Source organism: Hippocampus comes, unplaced genomic scaffold (genome assembly GCF_001891065.2).
Source record: "Hippocampus comes isolate QL1 unplaced genomic scaffold, H_comes_QL1_v1.1 scaffold113, whole genome shotgun sequence".
In the NCBI taxonomy this organism is placed as follows: Eukaryota; Metazoa; Chordata; class Actinopteri; order Syngnathiformes; family Syngnathidae; genus Hippocampus; species Hippocampus comes.
This window is the reverse complement of record NW_017806160.1, coordinates 1,281,303-1,294,110: the sequence shown is the minus strand read 5'-3', so window position 1 is coordinate 1,294,110 and position 12,808 is coordinate 1,281,303. Positions and strand designations below refer to the sequence as shown.

Sequence of the window (12,808 nt, the reverse complement as noted above, 5' to 3'; positions counted from 1 at the left end):
TCTCTCTCTCTCTCTCTCTCTCTCTCTCTCTCTCTCTCTCTCTCTCTCTCACTCACACACACACACACACACACACACACACACACACACACACACACACACACACACACACACACACACACACACACACACACACACACACACACTAATCCTTGCAGAGCACCACTGTAAATACTCTGTGGGTTGCACTAAAGCACAAATCACTCAATCCCTCACCGAATGTTTTATTTGGCTCAGATTAATTGAAATGTCTTTCTCTCTCTCTCTCTTTTTTTTTAATGACAGAAAGATATTCCATAAATAACTTTTCTTTCTTCTGGACTATGATGAGCATGTTTGTGTTTAGCATTCATGCTAATGTGCAAATATCTGACATGTCTTAGACTTTCTCAAACACACCAACTGATCTAAACTGCATGCTGGTTTTCAACATGAAACAATGTAGTCAGCCTTTTTCGTGACTTCTTAATACAACACAATACAATACATCTTTATTTATACAGAGCTTTCATAACAGCTGCAGCTGTAACAAAGCACTTTACAGAATAGTTAACATGAAATAACAAAAAATCGGTAATATAACACAACACAACACGTAAGACACGTCAAACTCAATGCCACATGTAATAAATTAACTGTCTCTCAGGCTGAATTAGCACTTTGTGCTTCATGTTTCAAGTGGCATTAATTAAAAAAAACAAACAAACAAAAAAAACAAATACAAAGTCAAGACTGTTATCAAAGTAACAGTTTCACAGACATTTGTCAATCTCCCTCCCAAGCACCCCGCCGGCGCGGAGCATATATTGGGCTCTTGATGATGTAGAAGTCGGGGTGAAAACTCTGATACGTAACCGATCCAGAAAAATCATGGATGAAAAAAAGTGCCTTTTTTATCTTCACTCACTGATATTTAAAAAATAAACATGCCACTCTCTGTCTGCATTGGCGACTTTGGCTCTGGTTTCCCACGTGCAAGGGCATCCTGTTAAAAAAAAAAAAAAAAGTCAGAAGAACGATTGCTTTAAAAAAATGAATGTGTGGGTGCAAGTGAAGAATCTGGTTATAGCAGGAGAAGCTTGGATTTTCCCACCGCCAGCATACATAATAGCACCTACCCATGCATATGTCAGTACAGGGTGCCGATGTGGGGTGATTAGGGCTTTCGGATCCCGTTTGGCTGCAAGCTGAACAACATGGCCTTTAGCGATACTGCAGGAAAAATAAGCAGACGGTCTGGTCTATTTGTAGTGATGACACATGGAGAAAGTAGAAGCAGAATGCTTCAAATTGATATTATGGGCGTGAGCGTGATCCATGCTGTGGCAGGACTGTGGTGGTTCTCCCGTTTCCTTCCCACAGAGTTGACTAATCAGCCAACGTCGCCTTCATCTCTCCTCCGCCTTCTCTTCCCTCCTCATCTTTTCACCTCTGGCTCTGCTGCTGGCCGGCCGCAAACTCGCCAGGGCTTCTCTTTCATCTGAGCGATAGCGCGAGAGAACGGCAGAGGCACAGGAGGAGATGAGTGGAAGAACGTAATGATCTGTCCTGATGAAGCAGTGTGAGGGAAAGCGCTGACGCCAGGGAATCGCGCCTTTACGAAGTGATGGGCTTAATGCACCAATCACAGGGCTCATCACATCATTAGTCAATGTTCAGTGGCCAATGAGGGCACGTGAAATGACTTAAGATGAGAGAAGCCTTTGTAGCATATTTAGGGACTGCATTAACATGCTCGATCAAACATGCAGACACTTTTATTGCTGTCAATCTTGTCAGATCTGGTTGGCATTTGTGTTGCTTCGGTGGGATTATTTAGATCAAGAGAGAGTTTTCTCACTTTAGAGAAAGTGATTTTGCACAGCGATGCAGGTTTCAAGGAAACCTGATTTACTGCATATTGGTTATTTTGTGTCAACTCCAAAGAGATGGAAGAATGGCTGCAGTAACAGCATGGTGTGTATGTGAACCAGAGCAGCTCATTCCATTCCAATGGTAGATGCGCTTTTGTCAAGGGAGCCCAAAATTGTCAACAGTGCTGAGGCAGCATCATGCCGTCTCATCAACTTAATGATTCTAAAGACGCTGAATTAAGTTTAACTGGAAAAGTTGTCCTTCACTAGTTGTGTATTTTTAGACCCATCTCAAACCTTCCCTTCTTAAGCAGGAAGTGATTTTAAATCAATTCAGGATTTTTTTAAAACTCAAATGGACTCTTGACTTTTTGACCTCATCACAGTACAGAAACGTCTGTTTTTAAAGCAGTAAATGATATAAAATTGAATCGTGATGCAGGGAACCTGACTGTTGTTTGTGCCGATGCACCAAACAGCAGCTCAGAGTCATCACCCTTTTGAGAGTCCTTGGAGGGTGTGCTGGAGGGAGCTCCTGCTGGGGACTCTCTCGTTCTGCTGGGGGACTTCAATGCTCACGTGGGTAATGACAGTGAGACCTGGAAGGGTGTAATTTGGAGGCACTCGAGTGGTATTTTGTTATTAAACTTCTGTGCTCGTCACGGATCATCCATAATGAACACCATGTTAAAACGTAAGGGTGTCCATATGTGGACTTGTCAGCAGGACACCCTTCGTCGCAGTTCAATGATTTACTTTGTGGTTGTGTCATCGGATTTGCGGCCGCATGTTTTGGACACTCGGGTGAGAGAGGGGTGCAGTTTACAGCTTTAGCTTCCTTGCTAAAGCTGTTGCCCCTGTGACCTGACCAGTAGAAAATGGATGGATGGATAGATGGATAATGGATGGATGGAGTTGCCATGAAAAAGTATTTGCCCCCGCTCTGTTTTCTTGTGAGTACTTGTCAGGGAACTCACACGGACAATTTAGAACAAACAGACTTGACTCGGGAAGGATTGTCTTTACTGTCGACAGGGAGCACGATTCTGAAAGCAACCAACGGCAATTGCTTCTCAAATCGTACCCAAACTTTCCGTGCTATCTGCCGAACCTTTTATTGATTACATATGCAAATTTCAAGTACCATACAATAAAAATACTGCCCACTATATTTGCATACCACGCCCCGAGTCCGACCCTTCCGCCGGACATCTGGATAACTTTTGCCTAGCTTTGAACTACAGATACTCTGACACTTTTATGTTTGGCCTTCCACAATCAAAGACGTTGCAGACATTTTAACACACTGATAACGAATGACTTCCTGGGCTGTGACACTTATTACCAGTTCCCAAAACATCTTTTGGCATTCTAAAACACTTTGTTCCCAAACTGTTTACTCTCAAGCCGAGTCTGCATCCTTTCATCTGCTTGTAAACAGTTCAGCAGTTCTTCACACTTTTGAGGTAAGGCGACTTCAAAGAGCCCTCGGCCCAACAGGGCTTACTTACTTCTATCAGATAAAGTGCCTGTCGGGCCTCTTGCTTCCAAGACGACCTGACACCCTACGTGCACACACACATTTGGGGACGCTGTCTTTAGGTGAATTCACAGAGATGTCTTGACACGCCCAAAACTAAATAAAACTTTAAACATGATATCATTGTGTTCGTCAATTCCTCTAACAGTGTTCCGCCTCTGAATGGCTCAGTTCATGCTCGAAAAACCTCCAATGTGACTGAGTTAAACCAATTCTGCAAAGAAGAGTGGGCTAAAATTCCAAGACAGCGATGCTTAAGGCAGCCACTGCAAATGCTTGATTTTAGTTATGCTGCAAGAGTGGCACAACCATTTATTAAAAGAATGAGTCCATTACTTTTTCAGGTCGAGTCAGCTTTGGATTTGTCTTCCCTTTAGAAATTAAATCATCATTTACAAACTCCATTTCATATTTACTGGGCCTATCTTTGTGAGAATTTGAAGGGGCAAAAAAATGATGTGCGCATCGAAACAGCATGGGGGCAAATCCTTTAACCCATAATAGACTTATGCAGCAGCACTGGTGCAAAAGGTGGTAAAAACTCAGAAAAGAAATTAAACAATTAGAATACTGTTTCAACGTGGTATATAGCCTACTTACTGTACCTTTGTTCGCTTCTCTGGGGAGAAACCCTGGGACACCCCTCTTCCGGGGAGTGGGACTTCCAGTATTCTGTCAAAATATCAACAAAAAAAAAAAAATACCAACGTACTCGCTAAACTTGTGCGTGTGGGGGGGGTTTGTTTATTTCTTTGTATATTCTCAGTCATCCAGCTCATTGAAATCCAGCAAGGACTGAATTCGTCTTTGCTGAACCTGTTGTGTTTGTACTTGTTTTCAGAAAACATTCAAAACCAAACATTATTAGTCTTCCAACGTTGCAGGGACAATTTTGGGAAGACTGTTTGATTGCATCATGACTGCGCTTGAGCGCACAAAGCTCGCCAGGTGCTAATTAGCAAACAAAATGTCACTTCTCCCCGTCTCGAGTAACCCTTCAAAAGCTGCAAATGTCCCTGACAATAGCCACTTGATCTGTTTGCAGATGCCAGTGAGCGAGTGTGCATTGCAGCATATGGGACGCTCCAATCTTTCACGCAGCGTAAGCAGGATGATAGCAAGCCATTTATCTCAATCTGCGCAATGACACCTCCACAACAGGGTGACATAAACAACAACAGTAACTCATTCGTGCACACACACTTGCAGACTGTCACATAAAACAGATGATATGCTGTGTACCCATGCACACTAACACACCTATTTAAGTGAAATGCATGCTGCTTGACGTTTACAAGTGTTTGCCCTTATTCGATTGACAGAAAAACAATGCACGCAAAATTTAATGCTCATCAGCATGCCCGCTGTGCTATAGATCCTTCCACTCTGTTTGGAGTGAAGCCCATCATTTTATACACCATCTGCTTTCTCTAGAATGATACAGAAGAACAAAAAAGGAGTCCGATGGTAAAATAGAAACACAGCAGGTTCAAACGAAAAAAAAATGGCTGCCTGGAAAGTGTGGTTGTACAGAAGAATGAAGCAGATGCAAGTGCTGGGAAGGCTTAAAGTCTTTCAAAGTAGAAGAGGAAAAGGAAGGAGGCCCGGAATATGAGGTGAGCTGGAAATGCCAGCAGCGCTTGTAGAAAGTCACCTTCAGTCAGAAATTAGCAATGAACACAAGGTTTTAAACATGCAAAGCTGGACCACGCACACACACACACACAAGCACGCACGCACGCACGCACACACACACACACACACACACACACACGCACGCACGCACACACACGCACGCACGCACACACACGCACGCACGCACACACACACACACACACGCACACGCACACAGATTTATGCCTCATTGGTAATGTTGTGTTAATACATGTGAGCATATTAACATTTCATATGCAGATGCATCTCACCCAGCATTTTTGCCTCAAGTTGAAATTAGCGCACGGTGGTATGCAGTGTGCTGGTAGCGATGGTGGCAGTGAGCCTTCTAATATGTCGAGGCACGCCATGTCCCACCGGAGTGTGTGTGTGTGTGTGTGTGTGTGTGTGTGTGTGTGTGTGTGTGTGTGTGTGTGTGTGTGTGTGTTTTTGGGTGTATATATGCGCATCCTGTGGCCGGAGCTCATACCAGTGATGAGGAAGAGAGGGTCGCTAATGGCAAACCTGCTTTATTGGGGAGTAGAGACAATGGAACAACAGCGGATGTCATTTGAGCACGTAATGTCTCCGTGACAAAGTGGTTGTATTTGTAAGTGCGAGGACTTCCAAATGGAAGTAACTTGTCGTAGAATATATAATCCATTACATTTTGCCCAGCTGTTTCCTTTAGGGGTTGCAAATGGTAAATGCATTCATGTGTACAAGTCATATGCGTCAGGAATTTATTGGGGATTGAATATTTGCTCTCCTAGTAGCCTATGCCGAGTTTTCAAACAAATACATATGTATAGACTATAAAAACCAGTGCTATGCAAATTCTCAAGGCCAGCATACATAGAAGGGCATGCAGAGGGGGACAGGTTTAAGAGCACTCAACATGACAGGGAGCCAAAAAACAGTGGGGATAGAAATAAAGGAGTGGTCAAATATGTAATTCTACCCTTTCCTCTGTGCTAATTGTCTTGGCAGGAACCATAACAGAATTTTAATTTGCCCGGTGTTTACCATTCATAACGGATGATCCCATCTCAGTGGAACGCAATCTAATTATTTGCATAAATGCATGGACGTACATGCACCGATGGGAGAACACACACACACACACACACACACGCACGTGCGCACACTCATACGGGCACTGCGCTTCGTACAATGTAATCTAATTAACTGAGCAAGTGTTTCTAACGTGTGCTCCATTTCAAAACAGCCTCTGAACACACTGAACGGAAATTCACTTCCTACCCCATCTGTACTCTTCCGTATATGCATTGTAAGAAGCGGGCCTCCTCATCGTCATTTTTACTTTTCAGTGGTGCCTTCTGATATGAGTGCACCGACTTCCAAATTTTTGGAGACACGAGCCGTAATTCCAATGATTGTTTTTTTTTTTTTTTACTATGACGTAAAAACTAGAGATACAAGCATTGTATGGTGGCAGCGAACTCAATTCAGCTCACAACAGTTTCGCAGATACTGAACAAATCTTGAAAAAAGAGGCTTCATACTGTTAAATGCCAGTCCTACTCGAAGTTAACTGTCAAACTAAACATCAAACAAAAGAGAATTACAGGTACACTGTGCATTTCAAACCCTAACCCTTCGGAAAGTTTGTTTGGCTGAATGCTAACACATCAGTGGAAATGGCATCGAGAGTGGTGGCACAGTGTTCAACTGGTTAGCATGTCGGCCTCACAGCGCAGACATGCAGTGTTCGATTCTGGCTCCGGCCTTCCTGTGTGGAGTTTGCATGTTCTCCCTGTGCCGGCGTGGGTTTTCTGAACGATCTACGATGCCTGCTAATGCTATCTACCCCGCTGGCTAAGTGCAGAACACAGTAGGGGCAAAATGGGGCTTGGGACTGACTAATTGTGTCAAAAAAAGGGCAGGTTGATCGATGAAATAGCAGCACAAAAGGACGAAAACTACTTTGAGGGCTTTGAGGAAAGCGATAGGACCACAATGTGACTTCGTCGTACACAAGACATTGAATGTTTTTTTTTTTTTTTGTCATTCTACACTCTGTGTCTTCATGCCTTTCACGAATAAACAATGATCTTTCGAGATCCTTTGTCATCCTTACAGGCTAGCGTGGTTTTCATCTTTGAAAGTATCACACACTGAAACGAATGTTGAGGTAGTATAAAGCTACATCAGTTTTGGGTCAGAGTGAAGAAAGGTGCCTTTTTCTTGTCTTTGTGAACACGGAATTTTTTTTGCACAGCCTTGGTAAGACAGTGAAGGAGATGGTGGATTTGTTGAGGCCTGAATGCACGGAGCGTTACATTCAGTAGTTCCCCAGAGCCGCAATGTTTACTATTAGACGAGAAAAGACCTCTTTCCACACGGCCTGATGCATGATAGTCCTTTCATTCTCAAAATGATCTGAGTAAGACGACAGTGCAGCAGTGGCTCGAGATACGAGTGAGCCGCCTTGCAACTTTTTTATGACGAGCCCAGATTTTGAAAGCAAAACATTTGAGATACGTATGGTGGCAAAGAACGCAACTTGGGACACTTCACACCAGCAGTTTGGCAGATAGTGACCAGGTCTTCAAAAAGAGGCTTCAAACTTTTAATTGCAGCTCCCAGTTGAAGTTTACTGTCAAACTAAACATGGAACTATGAGAATTACACTTGGTGTATTTCAAACAACCATGTAGCTTTGCTTCAGGAAAGTCCATCTTAATGCCAAAGATGGGCTAACGAAGAGCATCAGTGTCGTGGTGTTATAACCTTTTAAGCAACAGACAGTTGCATAGACAAACAATATAACACTCACAGGAACATATTCTTTATCCTCTGCAAGAAAGGATTAATGCAGTTTACCAAGTCAGTTGTGAAAGACTTCTTCGTGTCTCTCTGTCTTTGTACTGTACTGTCCTCAGGTGGTCAAGGTAAAAGTAACAATGGCCAAAAGTATATTCTTCAGATTCTGTTAAATTATGTCATCACTGTATATTTTTATAAAGTACAACAAGATAGAATGCTTTTTTTCCAAGTGAAAAACAAAAAAACAGGGAGGCTGCCAAAGATGATAGTTCAGTTCATTCAGTTCGCACGGGAAAGATGATTTGAGAATGTTTTGAACCACCCCATATTTGAAAATATGTTGCTGAGTCAAACAACTCATGAAGACATCTCATCAAAAGTGTGTTATTCGCAGTATTTTCACAGATTGATCACATACAAGCAATAACACCAAAAGAATAGGAGCATCGTACTGCTGAGTTCTGGTGACATTTTGGCCTTCTGCCTTAGGTTTTAGTTGGCAATGAGTGTAGTTTGAAATTGGGACACTACCTGAGTTCTGTTAGTTTTCATCATTGATATTACTTGAGTGGCCTTTTGCTCTTAATAAAAGCAAGACAAAAAAAAATCATCACATTTACCACTTACTATGGATCGGCGCGCTTCAAACACACAACACAAAACAGTGCCTATGTATAAGCTGTCACTGGATCGAGTCTGACTCATCAAAGTTTGTCACGCATTTTTTTTCATGACTCCAGTGGTAAAGCCCTACTCACACCATTGTTCTTGAACATAGAAACACTCCTCCATCCTCATGAGCTAACAACTCATTTGTATGAGCACATCCTATTTTTAGGAGACACGGGGCAACATTGGGGACAGTAAAAATGAGGATTTAATGAGACGCATAATTAATTGATGATAAGTGGCTCTAAATTAAGTATAGAAAAGGTCACATTGTAAACAAAAGTGATCCCATGGGGGTCATTAGTGTGTGGCTCCAGAGAGAAGGTCACTGTGGTCACTAAGGTTCTTCCTCAATGGATATTTGAGGTCCCCATTGGATTTGAGCAACATTTCGGTCGGTTCTTATTTTGTTGTTTGGAGCTTGTATTGTGCAAGCCACGTGGGAGGGGCTCACAGTGCATACACTGCAGATACTCCACTTGCTTTTTTTTCGTACAGCACACCAGTCAGCCAAAAGTAATAGTCCACTGCTGGCAAAAGTCAAATAGGGAATCAATGAAAAGAAAACATGCCTTCCATGTCCATTTGCCATGAGGCAACTTTTCAAATCTCTGTTCACCTGGGTGAACAGTGAGCCTTTCACTTCATCTGGCCTTGTGCTTAATTGCACTGACTGTGATTCTTAGTCTTGTTCATATTGCTTCAGTGCGATCTTAATACATCTTGAAAAGGGGCAAAGAAAATTAGGAATGCGTGGAGATGAAAACATGACACCTGCGTGCACGCAGGAGTGCTGTGTCTGTTATGCTGTATGGCCTCGAAATCTTGCATGTAGTATCTAAAAGGTTGCCATGTCCTGAAATGTACCACTTGCTTTGTTCTGGATCAAGTCTGGATACGTACATTGAACGTGTCAGCAGGAACTAACAGGCTTTCTCCATGGTAAAAGAATACCATATAAATATTCTTAAGCTGCTTTTCTCCCATCCTTTCAAGACCACTGAGTTGCTTTGTGTCATTGTTTGCGATATGTATTTCTGCATATGTGCATCGCGCCCACCATAAAGAGAGATATGATGAGCCCGACTGAGTGTGTGTCTGTGTTTTTGTTCTGCAGTGCATGTGAAGGCAGGGACGTGTGAGGTGATCGCCGCCCATCGCTGCTGCAACAAGAACAAGATTGAGGAGCGATCTCAAACCGTCAAATGTTCCTGCTTCCCCGGACAAGTTGCTGGCACCACTCGGGCCATGCCCTCTTGTGTTGATGGTATGTGCCAACTACTTCAATCATCTTCGGTTTCGTGTTGTTGTACTTTAGTCAACGTCAAAACAAGGGCTTACCAACAAAGCACTCAGATCCAAAACATTGATGCTTGCGCTTTGAATCTAAACTGTGTCAGAGAAGTTCTTGGTCTGCAACACTATGATGTAAATGATCAGTTCACCGTAACAGTTACTGGCCAAATATTAAATTAGCCACTTCCATAAAAAGAAACATTCAACGTAACAAATAAATTCGGGGAATGAACTTCAAACAACAGAAAACATACGTGACTTTGTAAACATGACTAACAGCGACACACAACAATGAAATGTTCAAGACTGGCAACTAAATACAAACAAACTGACGAGACAGCAAGGTAAACCTGGACAAGACACGAGTGGTTGCTGATTGGTAGACATGAGGCTGACGAGAATACCTGACGAGTACCTAGATATGACATGAAAAAGGGACACAGGGAAATCATGACAAAACGTGAAATAAAAGATATCTGTTATTCAGTTTTGAGTAGGCCGAAGTCTTTCTCATTTCCACCAGTCACCAATTACGTTCCGGAGAGCTTGGATGAAATTTCCAAACACTCGAAGTGTAAATATGATTACTCAGAGAGAGGTTAATTCTGGTTAGTCAAACTTTGCTTTTAAATGGTGTCTGCTTGCCATACATCCATACCCGTAGCTGAGATTATTTTTATTTCTGATTTTCTAAAGCAGCAAAAACAACTGCACTATAATACAAAAAAAAAAATCGGTGACATTCACCTTTTAAATTATGCATGACATTTGGTGTTTTCTCCTAAATCTCTCAACTAAACATTACAAAAGACTGAATTTGTTCTGCAGGTGAATGCACGTGTGCATAAGTATTAGCCATATTCGCTTGGCAGTACGTCCTACTTCGATATACAGTGGACTGGGGGGCCTAAGTCCAATTCTTTCCTGCCTGTTTGAGATGTTTCCCTGCTCCAACATACCTGATTAAAATGATCAGCTCATCTGTAAGCTTTACAGAAGCCAAAGAACGTTCCTTAACATTTGAATCGGGTGTGTTGGGGAGTGGAAACATGTAAAACAGGCTGGATAGGGGCGGTCAAGGACTGGATTTGGGCACCCCTGATGTTGATGAACAACAGGATAAAATGCTTAATGCACACTGAGTCTTTGTAGACATGTAGAAGTTTAGTATGAAAAAGAAATTGCACTTACTAAATCGAAACCGATGCGCATTGTTCTCTCTCATAAAAGAGCCACAAAGAATGATCCACCGGCTTCAATGATGATGTTTATTTATTTTCACAAATCTGTGTGGGGTGTGTCCAAAGTGTTACTTGTCCTTATTCAACTGTACAGCCAGCACAAATAAACCTGTGCACTTGAATCATTTTTATTCTATTCTGCATTTCAGACCAGCGCTGATAATTCTAATCCCAAAAGATGCATTGCAAAGTGCATTTCAAATCTTTCTGCAAAATCAATATTTTGCACTGTGCGCAGCTATCACTGGTGCTTGATGAAATCCCACCCTAGAGTCTTGGATCTGGTGTGTTTGGTAGTATTTTCAGAATGCAGCAAAGTTTAGGAGTGAATCTGCGAAACACATTCGAGGATTGCAACTTTTGATTTGATCGCCTACATTTTCGAATGATGCATCATAAATACGGTACGAGAACTCAGTCTAATTGTATACAACTTCCAAATGAAGCGGACGTGGAGCAGTATGGCTTTCCAGTGGCCTCATTATAAATAGAAATTACGTCTGTGCACTTGCTGCAAGGGTGATCATTTCTCCAAATTTCCCCAGCACATCTCCTTGTGAAAAAAAAAAAAAACTGCCATGCCGTTTAATGGGGTAATTAATCATTCGGTTCCATCTTACGCGAATCAATTCCTTCTGTTTCCACCTGCTGTTGATGATGATGATGTGATTTGAGGCCTTCAGTGAATGCAGAAAGAATGACTGAATGAGTAAGACACAACATGCATAAAAAAAGCAGTCAAAACGTAACAATGTTCAATCAATTCCCATCTGGTTGAAAAACGGAAAGACCAAAACTGTCAAGACCGATACGTAAAAGTAATGGGTCCATCAAAGTTATTTCTCACAAAACTTCGAAACTGCTTGTGTTGCGTAACATCTTCAAAATTATGAAGACCCGCTGAAAGTTTTTGTCTTTCAGTTTTTTGTTATGCTTGGGTCTCTTCCCAGTGGATTCAATGCGTTTAGTTCAACAGACAAAGCAACAGCTGTGCTACAATGTAAACGCTAATCCTTCAATTACCTGAGATTTGCAGTGACGTGCTCATTCAAATTTGAACCAATATTCACGTGTCTGAGACCGATTCTAGCCCCTCTCTGTGATAACAAATCCAAATGCTCTTGATGCTTTTGAGCGCTTTCCTCTGTGATGTTTGCTGAAGGCATACATTCATTTTGATCTGATGTGATGTGTGGCGCACAAATCTGCTTGCAACCCCGAAAGATCACAACACATTTCAGATGGCTGATGCATATCTTGCCCCCAGTTTTGTCCTTTTGGATTTGTTTCGGATATGCAAATGATCCCCTGATTACATTCGCATGACATGATAGTCGCCATTGCCGTCACTCAAACAAGTATCATAAAGAATAAAAACACACAGAACATAGAAAATTTTTATTTAAAAATCCACATGTTTAGTTTGAATATAAATAAGGAAGCAACAATGCTTTTACCGAAAAGTAAAAAGCGATTAAAGAACCACTGTTTTAGTCATAGAGGGACATAATCAGTTTGTAAATGAGACTTGTGAAGCTTGAGGGCGTTGCATGAGTAATGACATGTGAAAGCGCTACTGTCTATATAGAGACTGAATTACAGTAGTTTTCAGAAAGCTTGGTCTCTTGCAGAAGAGCGGCACGTTCATGCTTGGAATCATCAATGAATCAATTTGTACTCATATGAAGTGGGGTCCTCTCTCTCTCTCACTCTCTCTCTCTCTCTCTCTCTATCTCCTCCACTCCCACCTCCTCCACTCCCTCCTC

At 42.1% G+C, this 12,808-nt stretch overlaps 1 protein-coding gene across 1 annotated transcript in view; it reads left to right on the top strand.

Moving 5' to 3' along the window:
* tafa3 (TAFA chemokine like family member 3) overlaps positions 1–12,808 on the top strand; it is a 36,074-nt gene that overhangs the window by 17,814 nt on the left and 5,452 nt on the right. The window contains exon 3 of the mRNA XM_019895625.1: positions 9,623–9,772. Within this exon, the coding sequence (XP_019751184.1) occupies positions 9,623–9,772 (150 nt within the window). The remainder of the gene's footprint in view (positions 1–9,622; positions 9,773–12,808) is intronic.